The following is a 17,004-nucleotide window of genomic DNA, read 5'->3' as shown; positions in this document are numbered from 1 at the left end:
TGAGAGCTCCACCCGGCATGGCTCAGGGCGGCCCCAGCCCCAGGGCCGCAGACCCCTGCCCAGCTCCCACCCTCCTCACCCTTGGTGTAGTGCAGCCAGCAGTGCCGGAAGGCTGCCCCATGACTCAGCAGCCCCTTGGAGGGCCAAGCCTGCACAGGCCAGTCTGCCGCCTCCCAGGGTCAGCCCGCTGGGCCCATCACTCCACTAGAAAAGCCCGTAGGGCTCAGGACACCTCCAGCCCTGAGGGACCCCTGGAAATAGGCTGGGGCCCAGACACTCAGACCAGGCTTTGGGGGAGCCTTCCTCCCCGGATAGTTTTCTGGCTCCTGAGGGCCAGCAGTTCCGGCCACGAGGTGGGGCTCCCCGAAGCCCTGCCTCCCACACCCTTTCCTCCCACTGAGCTTTCCTGATCACCAGAGGCAGAGGGAGCACTGGGCTCCGGCCACAGGCTGCAAGTGGGCCTGGCCTCTTGGTGTCCAGGGTCTGAGAGGAAGGCCTGAGGCCGGCTAGCCAAGGAAGTGTTGGGCATCAGGTGAGAGCCGCACACTTGGGGTCTGCCAGCAGATTGTGGGGAGGTCTTGCACACAGAGGGCGTCCACGTCTCAGTTGACTGGTGGTGGAGGACAGTGGTCAGCAATAAGTGCCGGGCCTGGGCTGGCAGAGTGGGCAGGAGGCACCCAGCCACTGCACTGACCCCAGCGAGGGATCCAGCCAAAGCCGGCAGCCTAGAAGGCTCCCTGGAGGAGGTGGGGCTGATGCAGGCCTTGAAGGCTCATGGGTGGGATGGGGCGGAGACTGTGGGGCTGGTCTCGCAGCAGCCGCAGCCTCAGGAATGAGCTGGAGCCCTCCCAGATGGGCAGCCAGGGCTGGGTGCACATGGTGACAGGGAGGGGGCCGGGGGTGGGGACCTCAATTGGGGAAGGACACCTGTTTCCCTTTGCTGGTAAAACTGCCATGACCCCGAGAGAGGCTTTTTCTCTTAGGGCCACAGAAGACAGACCACGAATTTTAGGCAGCAGGACGAGAGGCCTGCCTTTCCTTCCCAGGGGGGACGCTGTCCCAGGCTGTCCCAGCAAGAATGGCTCAGTCCCAGGCTCTGAGGCTGTGTGCCTCTCTGGCCTGTCTGGCCTGCCCTGGGCTCCTGGGTGCTTTCCCCTGGATGCCCAGTCTGGAAGCTGGAGGCTGCCCAGTGATGGGGACCAGTGGGGTGGACGGCGCCACCTGGTGGCTGTGTGCCCGCCGGAACCTGTACCACCGTAGGGACCCAGAGGTCCTGTGGGACCCTGCAGGGTTTGCGATTCTCCCGGGCCAGCAACTGGTGTCCCCAGGGTCCCAAGACCCTCCATGTTCGGCTTCCAGGCAACCCCTGTGGTCCCCTGTGGACTGGCTTTGCAAGGCCGGCCCAGGAATCCTGCTGGACCGGCAACACCAATTCATGGTTCAGGCCCCATCCCCGCCCTTTGCCCCCAGCCCTGCTTAGACTCAGGGCGGTAGGACCCCCAGCCAAGCGGGGCTAGAGGAGGCCTCAGGAGTCCAGTCACCGAATGCATGTGTTCTCTGGCTTCTCAAAGGGCAAAGTGGCTTTGAGTTCCACACAGGGAGCAGGAGGCTGTTTGAACCTGGCCTGGCCTCCTACTTCAGGACCCCCTGAGGCTCCTGCCCCCTCATTCCACCCACAGCCACTAGGGGTGCTCTGCCAGCCACATGTGGGCAAGAGCGAGAGCAATGGCGGGAGCCTCGGGGCGGAGGGGCCCCAACCCAATTAGGGACTGGGGTCCATAACCAAATTATGTCCAGATATGGAATCTACAGGGCCCAACAGGGAATGAAAATGTGCAACCTCTTATTCAAAAAATCAGGAATTTCAGGAGCAAGGACAGACAGGCCAGCATGGAGCACCTCTCAGTGGGGGGGGGGGGTCTGGGCTGCAGGTTGTAGCCCTAGAAGCCCGCCCCCCCTTCACATCCCCCAGGCCCTGCTCTGAGGCATTGTGGGCTCCAGCCTGGGTCCACTCTCCTGAAAGCTTTCCGGGGTTAACCTGTGTGCAGCCTCTGGTCACCGAGGAGGGGTGTTCTGGGACCAGAGCTCCTTAGCCCATTGGCCGAGAGACACTGATGCCATGGGGGGGGGGTCACCCCTGGGATCATGATGTGTAGGGGACAGGTTCAGAGGTGAAAGGGTCCAATGACTGGTTAGTTCTGGGGGGCTGGCCCCTGAGGTCTGTGGGTTCCTGTGCGCGGGTTGGAATTAGGCTTCAAGGGCTGGAATCCAGACTCTGGCTGGCTGCTGCCCCTGGGATGGGGGAGAGCTGAGCTAGAGAGGACTCTCCCCAGGGTCAGAGAGGAACCCCAGCCCCCAGCTGGGGACCCTGTCCTCCACTCGTGGGGGCGGGACCACCCTGGCCAGGTGTGTTTCCTCCCCAGCCCCAGGCAGGTGGGGTGCAGTCCCAGGACGGCAGTGCCCCACCCTCCATCCCACCCGCATGCCCGGGGTTGGGGCAGGCAGGTAGGCAAGTCTGGGCAGGGCTGCGTCAGAGTGGAGGAATGTTCTGGCGCTCCCAGCTACACCCTGCCCCTGCCTGGCCCCACCTCGCCCTCATCCCCAGGCACTGCTGGCCTGGCGCCCGCCTGACAAATGCACCTTAAGCCCAGGCCTGCTCCAACGAGCCCCTGCCAGTGCAGCCCTGCTCCGCGGACCCCCAGCTCACTCCCATGACTCCCCCAGAGCTCTAGGTCCACGGTCCCGAGCAGCCCCTGGTCCTGGGGCCATAGTGATCAGGTCCACCTGTGAACAAGCAAACCCTAGTGGACCCCAGCTGAGGAGGGGGGTGAAACTCCCACCCCATGAAATGAGACCCCAGGAAGAGCTCAGAACCCGGAAAGGGGCAGGGAGGGGGCTTCTTGGAAGGGGGGACTTCCTGCAATGGGGGAGAGGCATCTCGTGGGCCAAGGCCAGCTTGGGCAGGGCAGGGGCTGCCCGGGCCGGGCCTGTTGGCTGGGGCTGGGGAGGGGGCCCTCAGGCCAGGCCTGAGGCGGCCGGCTCAGGCTTTGGCCAAGGCCCAGCGCTCCTCTCCCTTTGGCTTGCTGCACCCAGAATCCTGCCCCTGGCCACCCCAGCCTCCTCCTTGACCAGGCAGCCGCAGCTCTGCTACTGCCTGGCAAATGGGGCGACAGGCCGGAGCCGAGTGGCCACTTCTCCCAGGTGACCTGGCCGCCATGACCATCTCGCAGGGCAGGAGGATGGGGCACCCATCTGGTCCCTCCAGCCCCCCGGCCCAAGCTGGCCCCACAGCTATGCCAGGGCTCATTCCGGACCTCATCGCTGGGATCCCCTGTGAGTGGTGAACCCCCAGGCAGGGCGTGGGATGGCCTGGCTGTGCTGGTCCAAGGTTGTCCACAGAGGCATCTCAGTCCCTGCCCCTAGGGCCCCGCTGGGCACTCATCCTCGTGGCCCTGGCTGCCAGTGCCCTGATCGTGTCCTGTCTGCTGTGTGCCTTCTGTTGCTGCCGTCGCCGCCACAAGAAACAGCCCCAAGACAAGGAGGCCGTGGGCCTGGGCAGTGCCCGCAGCAGCACCACCACCCACCTGGTAGGAGCAGGCACCTGTGCCTCCTGGTGCCCACCTCCATGCTGGCTCAGCCCAGAGAGGGCAATGCCAAATTCCTGGGAGCTCAGGGAAGCACAGGAAGTTAGGGGTAAGCCCCCAGGGACAGTCTGACCCACGCAGAAGCAGGGCAGAGAGGGCCTTCCCGGCAAGGCAAGTGGGTGAAAAAGGTGAGGGGAGCGTTGCAAAGCAGGGGCAGATGTTGGCCCACGGGTCACAGGAACCTTGTGGGGGCGGAGCTGAGCTCGGGAGGTGAGCCCATCTGGCAGCCTGGTCTGGAGGTGGGAGGCTTGACCCACATCAGGGAGGAGCCACATTTTGGGAGTGCAGTTCTCTGATGGGGGCATGATCCCCATCACACCAGTGTCCCTTGTCCTTACCCACCCAGGTGCAGCCAGATGTGGATAGACTGCAAGGCAACCCGGAGGACCCTCGACAGTGGGGTTGCCTGCAGCTCTCCCTGGAGTACGACCTGGGGAGTGAGGAGGTGAGGCCCTGGGCAGGCCCTGAGGCTCTGTGGTTCAAGAGGCTGTGAGGGAGCAGTGGGGTGCTGGGGAGAGCCTGGGCTGAGCCCACACTGCTGTCTCCCAGGTAAAGGTGGGCCTGAAACAGGCAGCTGACCTGAGGGCGGGGGGCACAGCAGACCCCTATGCCCGCGTCAGCGTCTCCACTCAGCCCAGGCACGGGCACGAAACGAAGGTGCACCGTGGTACGCTCTGCCCTGTGTTTGAGGAAACCTGCTGCTTCCACGTGAGTCTGGGCAGCAGGCGGTGGGCCTGGGCCAGGTGGCAGGCTTGACTCACAGCCCTCTGCAGGTCCCGCAGGCAGACCTGCCTCAGACCACCCTGCACGTGCGGCTGCTGGACTTTAAGCCCTTCTCGGAGCACCGGCCCCTGGGGGAGCTCCACTTGCCGCTGGGAGCTGTGGACCCGCAGCATGTGCTGGAACGCTGGTACCAGCTGGGCCCGCCGGGTCCCCAGGAGGTGAGGCCGAGGGTGGCAGCAGTGCAGGCAGACTCCCCCAGGCAAGGCCGATCCCCCAGCGGAAGCCTTCTGGGTGCCCACAGCCCGAGCAGACCGGGGAGCTGTGTTTCTCGCTGCGGTACGTCCCCAGCTCCGGCCGCCTGACAGTGGTTGTGCTGGAGGCCCGAGGCCTGAGTCCAGGACTGGCAGGTGAGGGCCACACTTGCCCACTAGGGAGAGGACTAGGGGCCTTGTGCTCGACCCAGTCCTGGGCCCCTTCTCGTCTTCCCAGAGCCCTACGTGAAGGTCCAGCTCATGGTGAACCAGAGGAAGTGGAAGAAGAGAAAGACCTCTGCCAGGAGGGGCGCGGCCAGCCCCTACTTCAACGAGGCCTTCACCTTCCGGGTGCCCTTCAGCCAGATCCAGGTGGGCTGTGGGGAGGCCGAGGCAGGGTGGGAAGGCCTTGCGCAGGGCTGACTGACCAGGCCTTCCTCTCCCCATGCTGCCCGTCTGAGCAGAGCGTGGACCTGGTGCTGGCTGTCTGGGCTCACGGTCTGCGGTTCCGAGCTGAGCCTGTGGGCAAGGTACTGCTCGGCTCCCGGGCCTCCGGCCAGCCTCTGCAGCACTGGGCAGATATGCTGGCCCATGCCCGGCGTCCCATGGCTCAGTGGCACCGTTTGAGGCCTGCCAGGGAGGTGGACAGCATCCTGGCCCTGCGGCCCCGACTGCACCTACCACTGCCCAGCTCCTGACAGCACCCTGAGCTTCAGTCTCCAGCCCACTCCCAGGAACCCCCTGTAATAAACACCCTCTTTCCACCACCTGTGTTCTCGGGGCCCTGGGGGAACAGGGATGCAGCGGGGGACTCTGTCCTCAGCCGTGGACCCTCCCGAGGGTGGAGCAGGCTCTCCTTCCAGATTCCGGAGGCCCTGACCCCTGGGCAGGGGAAGGGTTCTGCGAGAGGCTCGGGTCCAAGCAGGATGCGGTGGGGACCTCACATCTGGTGGGCTGCCGATAGCATGGCTGGGGGCTGGAGCTGTCCTGCGGGGACTCGGTGTGGAAACTGGGGACAGCCGAGTGAGGGGATGGGGCACCTTCAGGGACAAGCAGTTACGGCCTCCCCTGTGCGGGCAGCAGGGGGCAGTAGACACCTTTGGAAGCTGCTCGGGGGCCTTGGGGGAGCAGCCCTGGCCCGGGATGCACCTCCTAATCCCCGCACATCTGGAGGGCTTCATGTCTCTCTGATCCCCGTGGGCTGGGGAGCCTTCAGGGCTGGGCCCAGCGCCCACCACTCAGAGAGGGGCCTTGGCAGGGTTGGGCCCCAGGGGCGGGTGGGGAGAGGCCTGGCCGGGTGAGAAGGGCAATGCAGGCCTGCCCAGGCGGCTGAGGGGCCCCGAGCCCCCACAGGTCAGAGAGAGGTTCCCAGGGTGTCGCTGTGCTGTCCTGGGTGGAGGACGTGTTCTGAGTTGTCTCTCAGAGGCGCCAGCAGGCAGGCAGGGCGCGGTGGCAGGCCGGGGCAGCTCAGCGGCTCAGCCCGGCCCCACCCTTCTCCAGCAACCATGCAGGAGGAAGGTTCATGCCCAGGGAAGAGTAGCACCCCAGTCCTGGTCACTGTTCAGGGCCCAGGGGCTGAGGTTGGGGGCCCGGTCTCCCCCAGAAGGGAGGCACATGGCCAGGTCCGCCTGAACAGCCGGCCCTGGGCTGAAGTGGGGAACAGTCAGCTGGCGGTAGGATCCGAGTGGGGGGCCACTCAGCAGGCAGCGAGGCAGTCCTGTGGAAGCAGAGCTTGGGGAGTCCAGGAGGGGGTCCGATGCGGACCCAGGCAGACGGGTGCTGTGGGCCAAGCTCGCTTCAGAGGAGGCTCCCTGATGTGGGAGCTGCGGCTTCTCCAAGAGCCACACTCAAAGCCACCCACGCTGTCCTCAGCTCCTTGCTCCTTGTAAGAACAAGGGAGGTATCTCGAACTCGTCACTGAGCCCTAAATAGAGCAGCCCAACCGCACCCTCCCCAAGACTTCTTGGACAGGATGGCAGCACGAGGCCAGCAGCAAGTGCCTGGGCTGGGCCGGGCCAGGCGGCTTGGGCAGGTGGGGAGGCCTCTCTGCTCTGTGCCCCCATTGGTCTAAGGAAGTCTCCATGCCCTTTCTGAGCAGGGGCCCAGCCTGGGGGAGGCCATTTATACCCCTCCCCCGGGCCCACCAGCCTACTCTCCACTGCCGGCCTGACCTCGCTCCCAGCCCTGCTGCCCTGACTCTAGGTGAGGCCAGCCTTGCCCACTGAGGCCAGAGGACAAGGCGCTACTCAAGTTTGCAGAGGACTTCCTGGGGCAGGGTCTGGGGCTGGGGGTGGTGGGGGCAGCTGTCAGCAGCCCTCCCTGGGGAGTTCCGCGAAGCAGGCGGTGAGGAGCAGACGTTTGGGGAGGTAGCCAGGATGGGGCAGGGGTCTTGGAGAGGCCCCTGATGACCAGACCTCAACTGGGGACACTGGCATTAGCTTACAGGTCAAGAGCCCAGGACCTGAGACCCCAGCCGCATTGGGGCGACTCCTACATGCACTTGGGTTCAAAGCCAAAGGAGCAGAGTTAAAAATAACAGCACCATGTGGGCAGCCACCTGTGCTGGCCCGTCCCACCACTCCCTGGGGACAGCTGCAGCTCTCCTCAGGCCCTGCCTGGACATCTGGGAGCCCTGTCTCTCTGGCTTCTTACCCTGGGCCTTGCCCTCTGAGGAGGCTGGATTGGGGCTGGCCGGCGGAAGGGGCCAGCGAGCGAGAGGCTGCTGCCCTCACCACCTGCCCGGCCAACCTCGTGTGGCCTGGGCCTGACGCCTCCACCCTGTCTCTCCCCACAGGCTCCCAGCTCAAGACCTCAGGATGGGGGAGTAAGTGGCACCAGGGCAGGGCCCCTGCTGTCCCCCCCCTGCCCTCACATGTCCCCAGCAGCGGCCCCTGCCCACCCTGGCCCCCATGAGCCCCCGTGCCCCTCTCCTGCCCACACTCTGCCAACGGGGCCCTAACCTCTCTCTTTTCTCCCCTCCCCCTTCCTTTCTCCTGGGACAGTGAGGAGGTGAGTACCCCCTGGGGGGCCTGAAACCTGGAGGGAACAACCCTCCCACTCAGAATAGGTCAGAGGGCAGACCTTGAAGGCCCTAAGGCCCGAGGAAGATCCTCCACACCGGAAAGGGCCCCGCCCACGGAGGCACTGCAGAAAGAGAGGAAGTGGCTGCCTGCTGCCCTGGGGCAGGGGAAGTGGGCTGGGCCTGGACACCCAGAATCACTTCTTCTTTCGAATTTCTGTACCCCACACACCTTCCCAGCCTCCCGCGCTTCTGTGCCCCCACACCCAGGCCACACGTTCCTCCTAGCAGAGTGTTACAGCCACAGGCCCAGAGTCCTCAGGAAGGCCCTGGGCTGCGTGGGGGGACAGGGCCTGGGCTATGGGAGCAGGCCCCAGGTGGGAGGGAATGGGCCCTGGGGCAGGGCTAGCCCTGGGGGACATGGCCTCCCCCTCAGAAGCACCAGGCTCAGCACCATCTGCAGGAGCCATGCCCGGGCCACTCCTGGGGTGGGGGGACTCCAGCCATGGCCTGACTCTGCCCCCTGGGACCTGCTTTGCAGAAGCGCAACAGGGCCATCACGGCCCGGAGACAGCACCTGAAGGTTGGTACTGGCTGCAGGGGGGCCGCCAGGGTGTGCGGTCTCTGCAGCCCCTCACTGCCTGCCCCCACCCCACCCTGCAGAGCGTGATGCTCCAGATCGCGGCCACGGAGCAGGAGAAAGAGAAGGCCCGCCGGGAGACGGAGAAGCAGAACTACCTCTCTGAGCACTGCCCGCCACTGCACATCCCCGGCTCCATGGCCGAAGTGCAGGTACTGGGCTTCTCACACCCTGAGAGGGCGTGCGGGGTGGGGAGGGGCGGCGGGGGGCCCTGGGTGTGGGGAGGGTGCCCACTTGCTGCCCGCCCCCACCCCAGGAGCTGTGCAAGCAGCTGCACGCCAAGATCGATGCGGCTGAGGAGGAGAAGTACGACATGGAGGTGAAGGTGCAGAAGAGCAGCAAGGAGGTGAGGCCAGCCGGCCGCGGGGCGCAGGGCACGGGGCGCAGGGCACGGGGCGCGGGGCTCGGGGCACGGGGCGCAGGGCAGGGGGCGCCTACCCACGGGCTCCCTCCCTGCAGCTGGAGGACATGAACCAGAAGCTGTTCGACCTGAGGGGCAAGTTCAAGAGGCCCCCGCTGCGCAGGGTGCGCATGTCCGCAGACGCCATGCTGAAGGCGCTGCTGGGCTCCAAGCACAAGGTGTGCATGGACCTGAGGGCTAACCTGAAGCAGGTCAAGAAGGAGGACACGGAGAAGGTAAGCCCGGGAGGCCCTGACGGAGGGGACACTGAGGCGGGACGATGCAGGGCTGGTGGGTGGGGGCCTGAGGCCTCTCTGTCCCCCCAGGAGCGGGACCTGCGCGACGTGGGTGACTGGAGGAAGAACATCGAGGAGAAGTCTGGCATGGAGGGCCGGAAGAAGATGTTCGAGACGGAATCCTAGGCCGCCTGCCGCCCCCCCAACCCCAGTGCCCAGCTGGGGAGGCGCCCGATGCCCAGCCCAGCCCCAGGGGCAGCTGGCCTTGGCCTCGTGCCCATGGTCAATAAAGGATGGAAACCCATGCCTGGTCTGGTCTGGTTCTTCCCCACCTGCTCTGGGCCGTAGCACCCGCTGGCAGGGCGTCAGGGCGTCAGGGTGCAGCGGATTTGGGCTTGGGGAAAAGGGGGAGCCAGGAGAGCCCCATGGGGAATCTACCCCAGGCTGCTGGGCATGGTTGGCACCAACCCCAGGATTCCCCAGGCCACTCTGGACACATCCACCATCGCGGAGCCCTGGGGCCTGGCCATGTCTGAGTAGGAGTTCCCAAGGTGAGCTCACCACTCCTCGGCACTGCCATCCAGAGCCCTGGTGGGATTCAGAGAAACTGACTCCAAGGGACGCAGGGCCAGGCAGGGCCATGGCAGGCAGGCCCCTCCCCAGGCTGCCCTCCCATTGAAGGCCAGAAGCCGGGAGCCACTTTGGGTCCCTGTCTGCTGTCCCTGTGTTTCCACCAGCATCACTCTGGGGTGGTGTCCATGCCCGGGACCTCCCTGTAGGCTGTGCCTGCCCCCTGACTGGGCACTGGGGCCTGAGTCCTCACCATCTCTGCGCAGGGCTAGACTGGAGGACGTAGGACCTTGGTGCTTGGCTACAAAGTTGAGCTGTGAGCCAGGCCCTCCCAGCCTCTCCCACAGAGGCACACAGGCCCTCCCACAGGCCAGGGCTGGGTCCTTGATCTTGTGCTAGGACTGACAGCAGGACCCACCTGGCCACCCCTGGACCCAGAGGGCACTTGCCCCTGTTTTCTGTTCCGCCCAGGCCCTGGCTGCAGAACAAGGTCCCCAACAGACCCTAACAAGAGTTGGTACAGCAGGGCTGGGTGTCAGTCTCCCTGTGCCATGGGCCCCAAATTTCCCCTGCACAGATCTCCAGTGGGAGCCCAGGGAGGCTGCCCGCCAAGTGCCTGCCCTAGCCCTCCAGAGGTCCTGGGCTGGGTCTGTCGTCCCTGGAGGTAGGAAGGGCAGCTGCAGGTCAGCCTGATGCCCAAGACAGCTTCACTGTGAATAGCTCCCTCCGGCCTGCCCAGCCCTAGGGTGCCCACTGTATGCCTGTCCAGGACCCCTGAGGCCTTCCCAGCCTGGGGATACTGCAGCTGGAGCCCCCACCTCATCACCTGCCCCCAGCCCTGGGCCTTCTGCCCAGTGCCTATGCCACCCCTCCAGCTCCTGTAGGGGAAAGACAGGCCTCTGGGGAAAGCTCTTGTTCAGGGCAGGAGACTGAGGGCTAGTGGGTGCAGCTGCAGGGACAGGCATTGGCACTGTGACCGGGGCATGTCCAGAGCTCAGGCACCTCAGGGCCTGTGAGTGGGGCCCATGCCAGCCTGGGTTTGGGTACCTCCCAGAGACGATCAGGGAGGGAGGCTGAGCCTGAGGAACCCAGGTATTCTGGACTCAGGTACAGCTGGCCTTGGCCTCGTCCCAGTGGTCATCACCCACAGGGCACAGGAGGGCACAGTGGTGGCTACAAGGAGCAGACTGCAGCCAGAGCTTGGCCACAGATGTCACAGAGCCACCAGGGAAAGAGCAGAGGGGCCTCGGAGATGGGTGAAGAAGAAGGAGGCGGGACGCTGGGACCCCGCTCCCAACAGGCAGGACTCACCCCTCTGGTTTAGGCAGACTCTGGGGGAAATTTCTTTTCATTTTAAGGCAAAGGAAGATTTTCCGCAGCCATGATCGGGGTAGGCGGGGTAAGCAGGGAGCAGAAGGGCAGACCCTGAGCCGATGGAGTTGGGCTAGAGGTGGATATATGGACGCCTGTTAAACCTTCCCATGAATGAATAAGGGAAGCCAATGAGACCTGTGTGGCCAGACCAGACCAGCAGATGTCAAAATGGGCACTGCTTTGAGCCCACACACCCCCATGCCAGGTGTGCCCTGAGGCCCACAGGGTGATTCTGGGTGTCCCAACAGGAAGAGAATATGTCCCCAGAGAGCAGGGGCCAAACAGGGCAATTCCTGCAAAGCTCCTAGCCCAGCACATGGCCTGTGGGGGTCCTTGCCAGGTTTGCATTCTAGAAAGATCTCAGCAGGTGGAGAACAGACAGAGAGGAGGAGGATGGGAGGGGGAATGGCATCCAAACCTGCGCTGTCACCCCGGGAAGCAGGTGGATGGAGATACTGGAGCAGTTGGGTCCCCAGAACCTGGTGGCTGTGGGAGACGTGGACCCAGGTAGGTGCCATTCTCCAGGGTTCCAGAGGAGCAGGAGCAGCATGGGCCTGTGGGCTCGGGGCCTGCGGGAGCTCCGGGCAGACACCCCTGCGGGGGTGGCCGGGGAGCAGACCAGGTGTCCTGGAGACAATGGGCACAACTTGGCAGACGTGCTGGGCGAGGGCAGGAGGAAGCAGGGAGATGAGGGGAAGGGGCACACCTACTGGGTGGGGTGCTGGAGCCTGGAGGTCAGGGAGGAGGGCAGGCCACAGATGTCACAGCTGACCTGTGCCTGGCCACATGCCAAGGGAAGTGGACAAGGCACATAAAACCATGCTTTCCACATCGTGGCTCCCGGAGATCAAGGGAAGGAGGGCTTGGTGAGCAAGGCCAGGCCATCAGGAGTGTGTATGTGGACGCGTGTGGGTCTGCACACTCAGGTTTCTCCTGCTGGACATGCAGGGGCACAAGGGCAGGTCTCCAAGACAGTCCCCTACCAAAGGCACAGGCTCCCTGGAGACACAGCTGTCCCAGGGGCTGGGTAGGAGATGCACAGAAGAGTCTGAGTTCCTTTGCACCAGGAATTTCATAAATGGTCCAAACAAAATAAAATACAGCAGAGGGTCCCGGGTCCCGGGACAGGGCCAGGGTGAGGTAAAGTGGCGCTTCAGTGTTCCCCTGCTGGTGTTGCTGAGTGCGGGGGTCTTCGCACTCAGACTGTGAAATCTTAAAGGAGGTCAGGAGCGGTCGGGCACAGAGAGTGGCAGAGAGGCAGAGAGGACCACAGAGGGGACATGGGGCGGGTGTGGGTGCTGGCACACGGCTCCTTCGTACCTTTCTCATTCCTGAACCTTTTCTGTAAACTTGAGATTATTACTAAGTCAGACTTCTCCAAATCTTAGACTATAGAATTCTTAAGCAACAACGAAAGAAAATAAAGCAAAAGCCAACAGAAGTCAGTGGGTGGGACTTCAGAGGCCAAGATGTGACAGGAAGGTGCCAACGACCAGGGAAGCGGGGCCCAGGTGAGGCTACGCCACGCTGCTCGGGAGGACCCAGGCCTCTGCCCCACTCTGGGGAGCTCCCGTGGGTTCAGAGGAGGCCAAACTGCTCAGCGGACCTCGTGGTCATCCAGAGTGGTCGCCACCTCCCGGGACAGCAGGAGCAGAGGCCACACACTGGACAGAGCAAGGGCAACAGTGTCGTTTGGGGCACAGCTGGGATCCACGGCAGCAAGGTCTGAGGGAGCCAGGAGTGGGTCTTCAGGCTGAGCACCCCCAGACGCCCACCTGCAGTGGCACCTCAGCCACTGGATGCCAGGACCCAGACCAGGCTCTCCCTCCTTCTCCAGCCCAGCCTCACTCCAGTGACCTGCCGCCTCTGTGTTGTCTCGTCCCCTGTCCACAGCTCCCCCTGGGCCCTGGCCGGCGTGGGGAGCAGTGGCTCTCCACCTCCTTGAAGCCCTCTTCATGCCTCCGCTTTCCGCCGTGCCCGAGGCTTTAGGGCGCCCACTCCACACAGATGGCACAGCCTCAAGTGGAGAAGGGAGGCCTGGCTCACAGGACAGACACGGACCCCCAGTGCCCACTGCCCTCGCCTGCTTGGCCCCTTCTGAGGCCGCCCCACCTGCCTCCACAGGGCCCCCTCCCACCCAGGCCCCCAGCTCTGCGGTCTCGCCGCGTCTCCCAAGTCGCCCCCGCTCGCTCCTCAGCTGTTGGGTTCTGTCTCCCACTGGAGTTGGGGACCTGGAGCTATTCCCTGTGTCTCTGATGCCAGGGGAGGGGCTGGAGCACACCCCAATACCCTGCAACTTCCCTTCCAGCAGACAAGTCCCCAGACCCGGGGTGGGGCCGGGGTTCACGTGTCCGTCATCCACAGTCTCCAGGGACAGTCCCTAGCTTGCAGGGCTGGGTGTGGCTGTGCCGGGCAGCCCCTGGGTGTCCTGGCTGCGTCCAGCAAGGCCCTCGGCTCTGGACAACTGTCTTCAGCCACACGGCCTCTCCTCTCCTCGTCCCTGTCACCCGCTTCCTGATCACTCCTGTCATCGCCAACGTCCCTTCTCTGACTCAAAGCCTTCCTGGCCCGGAGGCTGCATCCTGCCCATCCTGGGAGACTGCACCCTGGGACCCTCACCCCCACCTCTCCCCTTCCAGGTCGGCCTCGGAGGCCCTCCTGCCCCCCACTGCCTCCCGGCTCTCCTGCCCAGGCCCCTTCCTGCCCAGGACGGATGTCTGGCACTACCCCAGGTGCTGGGGTCAGAGGAGCCAGAACGGGGCAGACAAGGGGCAGCCCAGGCTCCACTGCCTGGTCCTTCTCTCTGTTCCCACCAACCCAGCCCCAAGCAGAGGCCTCAGGGCAGAGCCCAAGGAGCAGGGACCCCCTCCACCGGGGCATGTCCTGGGGACCTGTCCTGTGGCTACAGCTCAGGTGCTGCGTGCAGGAGAGCCAATCTCCCTGCCTGTCACTTGGCTGGGCCTCTCTCTCCACTGCACCAAGCTGTGGAGAAAGCAAAGCCAGACTCCCCTTCCCCCAGGGCCCTTGACGCATGCCACCGCCCAGGGCACCTTCCAGGATGAGCACCGTCCGATACCACTGTTTCCTCTTTGCTCCGCTACCACCCCTTGGAGAGCCTCTCCCACTGTCCACCAAGTGATCCTCACCTGTCCCTAAATCCACTGGCCACCCTCTGCGCTTGTCCTACTGACCTTTCAGCCTGTCCACTGAGTCCTGCCTCTCTTGGCCCCCACCCCTCCTCAGGGTCTCCTCACTGGGCTGGTCGGTTCCTGCCTGTTTCTGGGGGGCAGAGCAGCACCAGCTGTCAGCAGGAAGTGCCCACCCCCCAGCCCTGCTCGCCACACTAGATCTGTCCATCCCCACAGGCCCCAGGGAAGTGATTCTGCAGGACAGAGCCTTCCTGGAGGCCCCTCCACCCTCTGGTGGCCCCAGCTTCCCTCCCTACATCTTAAGGCCACGGAGGCAGAGGCCATGAGGCTGGCCACACTCACGCAGACTCCGTGTCCTCCAGGGAGCATATCTTCCACAGGGAAGCTCCCCGGGGACTATGCAGGCCTGGGGACCTCCCCGCCTTCCCCAGGGTCTCTCCCGGGCCCCGCCAGCTGAACACAGAGGACCAGCCGACTCAGGTCCCCAGAGGGCGGAGCCTGGGGTCCTCGGGTGACTGTGGCGGAGCCCCACTCCCCCCCCAGATCCTGGCCTGAGAACTCGGCAGAGAGAAGCTGGCCTCTGAGGTGCGGGACTGCTTGTTACGGCAGCTCATCTCTCTTGCCTGACTGACCTGACTCTGTGTGAGCTCCCGGCAGTCACAACAGCAGACCAAGAGGGCTTCAGCAGCAGACAGTCACCACTGTCCCTGTCCTGGGGCTGGAGTCCGGGTCCAGGTGCCACGGTGTCTCCTCCCCAGGTCCTCACGCAGTCCTCGGGGTCTGTCCTGATGGACCACCTGGTGACGCGTCTCAGCCTGATCACCTCTTTAAGGACCTGGCTCCTTCTCAGTCGTGTTCTAAGGCACGGGGTGAGGGCTTCGTCCTGGGCATGTTTGGGGGTGCAGGCCCGCCCTCCAGCCCCCCAGCCCACTCTTCCCAACTCTGCACGACATCCTACCTCAGAGTCCCTCTCCTGGGCCTGAGCCCCTCCACGTCCCTCTGCTGCTCCGTCCTGCGGACACTTCCGTGAGCGGCCAGGTGGCTCTGGCTGTGTGCGGCGTGGCTTCCTGGCTCCCAGGTGTGGTGCTGCCACCACACCTAGGCCCTCTCGCTCCCCCAGGACCAGCCACACCACAGATACCCGATAGCCTGCCTGGTGAGGCCAGAGCCCCCTGGCCCAGGCCAGAGCCCTGGCCCCCACTGGTGCCCTGCGGCTCAGGATGCAGTCACGGTTCTGCCACCCTCCCCTCGGGTAGTGTCCACGCCTGGATCCCGTCCCCGTGTCCTGGGCTCTCCTCCTGCATCACCCCACCCCCCACCCACTCTGACCCTTCTTGCCACACCTGCCCCTCGGCATGTGGCCCCGACGCACTGCCCCATGTCCCATGGAGAGGGCCCATGTCCACTCCTGCCAACAGAAGGCCAAGGCTGGGGTTAATAAAAGGCAGCGAGGCCTTCCCCCCAGTTCTGAAAGCCGAAGTCCAGGGCCGAGGCTCTGGCAGATCTGGGGTTTGGTGAGGGCTCTCTGCTGCCAAGAGGGCAGCTTGTCTCTGCAGCCCCACGTGGCAGAGGGCAGAGGGCAGGGGACGCATGGCCCTGGCCGGTTCCCCTCTGCCTCTGGACTGCTGGAATCCTGGAGAAGCAGGGCCTCCATGTGCCCCTCAGAGGACCTACGGCTGCTTCCCTGCTCCCCCGCCTGACCCTGGGGACACAACACTTAGGCCACAGCACCTCACCTGCCACCCCTCTGCCCACCTCGAGTGCCCACCTGTCTCCCAGCCAGGACCTGGAAGTCTCATTGCCCCATCCCTTCGCCCACTGGGTGGGGCGGTTCCCTGTCCTCAGCGTCTCTTGGAGCCCCCCCACCCCCCACTTGGCCCCACACCCCTGCCCACTTCAGGACTGGTCTGCTGTCTGTCCCCTGCTCAGCCATGGGGACAGCTGCGGACGTTGGCTTCGTCCAGCTCCTCTCCTTCAAAGCGTGGTCCCGGGGCCCTCAGGCTCCACCCAGCTCTCCTAGGCCCCAGGCCACACCGCCCCACCTGGTACGCTTTCTGTGTCACTCCACCCAGACCATCTCCATGTCCCTCTGCCCCACCACCTCATCTCCCACTGCACGGCAACTGGGCTGCCCTCTGCCCCTCGCACGTCCCCTTGACCGTGAGCTGCTTGCTGGACCCTGCACCAGGGCTGAGGAGTGGGTGGAAGTGGCAAGGTCCCGCCCCTCCACATGCTGCTTTGGGGTTTGTGGAGGGAACGATTCCTAGTGACGCAAAGTTGTGTCTGATTCTTGGGGTGATGCTCAGCTCCCAGGGCCTGTCCCTGAGCCGGTCCCCGAGTCTGCCACCAGCATGGTGTGAGCCGCTCAGGAGCTCACACGGGTGCCCAATGGGTGATGGTCCCACCTGACACACTCCCCAGTCCACCCGCTGGTCCAGGTGGAGTGGCGACAGGGGGGCGGCCAGGGCCTGGCTGGGAGGGAGGAGAGGAGCCTGGTCTGCAGGTGGCTCTGGCTCTGAGTGTGGACAGTGGGAGGCCTGCACCTGGACACTGGAGAAGAGGGCGGGTCCCGGAGGCAGGTGGGATCCACAGCCAAGGGCCTGAATCTGCAATGGCTGGACTGAGAGCCCAGGGAGGGCAGGGCCTCGGCGGCAGGAGCCCGACGGCTCCAGGATTCAAGGAGTGGCTGGGTGGGCTGAGCTCTGGCTGCCACTTCCTCTGAGAAGCAGGAGGTGGCAAGTGTGGTCTGCTGAGAGTGACGAGGGTCCAGGGGCCTGTGGCTGGGGTGGCTGCACATGGCCCCAAGCATCGTCATGGCAGACCAGTCCTGAAGTGGGCAAGGGTGTGGGGCCAGGTGTGGAGGACAGGGAGGGCAGTCCCAGCCCCCCTGGACAAGCAGAGGGGCTTCCAAAGTTGCTGCAGTGCCACAGACGGGTGGGACCGGGTGAAGGCTGGAGCTGCAGGCGTGGTCCAGCCCGTGCCTCCCAGCTGCGAGGGC

The 17,004-nt window shown here is 64.8% G+C and overlaps 2 protein-coding genes across 3 annotated transcripts; both read left to right on the top strand.

Annotated features, from left to right (window-relative positions):
• The first annotated feature begins 401 nt into the window (after nucleotides 1-401).
• SYT8 (synaptotagmin 8) lies at nucleotides 402-5,385 on the top strand. 2 transcript variants are annotated; one of them, XM_081282579.1, is made up of 9 exons: nucleotides 402-532; nucleotides 3,231-3,333; nucleotides 3,424-3,587; nucleotides 3,991-4,089; nucleotides 4,194-4,352; nucleotides 4,418-4,585; nucleotides 4,669-4,774; nucleotides 4,857-4,990; nucleotides 5,083-5,385. In XM_081282579.1, the coding sequence occupies exons 2-9, from the start codon at nucleotides 3,240-3,242 to the stop codon at nucleotides 5,314-5,316; spliced, it is 1,158 nt and encodes a 385-aa protein (XP_081138705.1). In that variant the 5' UTR covers nucleotides 402-532; nucleotides 3,231-3,239; the 3' UTR covers nucleotides 5,317-5,385. The 2 variants fall into 2 exon arrangements, with proteins under 2 accessions (XP_081138705.1, XP_081138704.1); XM_081282578.1 differs by lacking the exon at nucleotides 402-532 and having other exon boundaries at nucleotides 804-3,333.
• A 1,339-nt stretch (nucleotides 5,386-6,724) lies between these two features.
• TNNI2 (troponin I2, fast skeletal type) lies at nucleotides 6,725-9,217 on the top strand. The gene is made up of 7 exons (XM_081282580.1): nucleotides 6,725-6,820; nucleotides 7,413-7,442; nucleotides 7,621-8,220; nucleotides 8,301-8,429; nucleotides 8,534-8,623; nucleotides 8,737-8,913; nucleotides 9,004-9,217. Exons 4-7 carry the CDS (start codon nucleotides 8,307-8,309, stop codon nucleotides 9,097-9,099), a joined length of 486 nt encoding a protein of 161 aa, XP_081138706.1. The 5' UTR covers nucleotides 6,725-6,820; nucleotides 7,413-7,442; nucleotides 7,621-8,220; nucleotides 8,301-8,306; the 3' UTR covers nucleotides 9,100-9,217.
• The last annotated feature ends 7,787 nt before the right edge of the window (nucleotides 9,218-17,004 follow it).

Source organism: Spermophilus citellus (genome assembly GCF_964194105.1).
Source record: "Spermophilus citellus genome assembly, chromosome: 2".
Taxonomy (NCBI): Eukaryota; Metazoa; Chordata; class Mammalia; order Rodentia; family Sciuridae; genus Spermophilus; species Spermophilus citellus.
The sequence above is the reverse complement of the archived record's forward strand: the minus strand, read 5'-3'. Positions and strand labels throughout refer to the sequence as shown.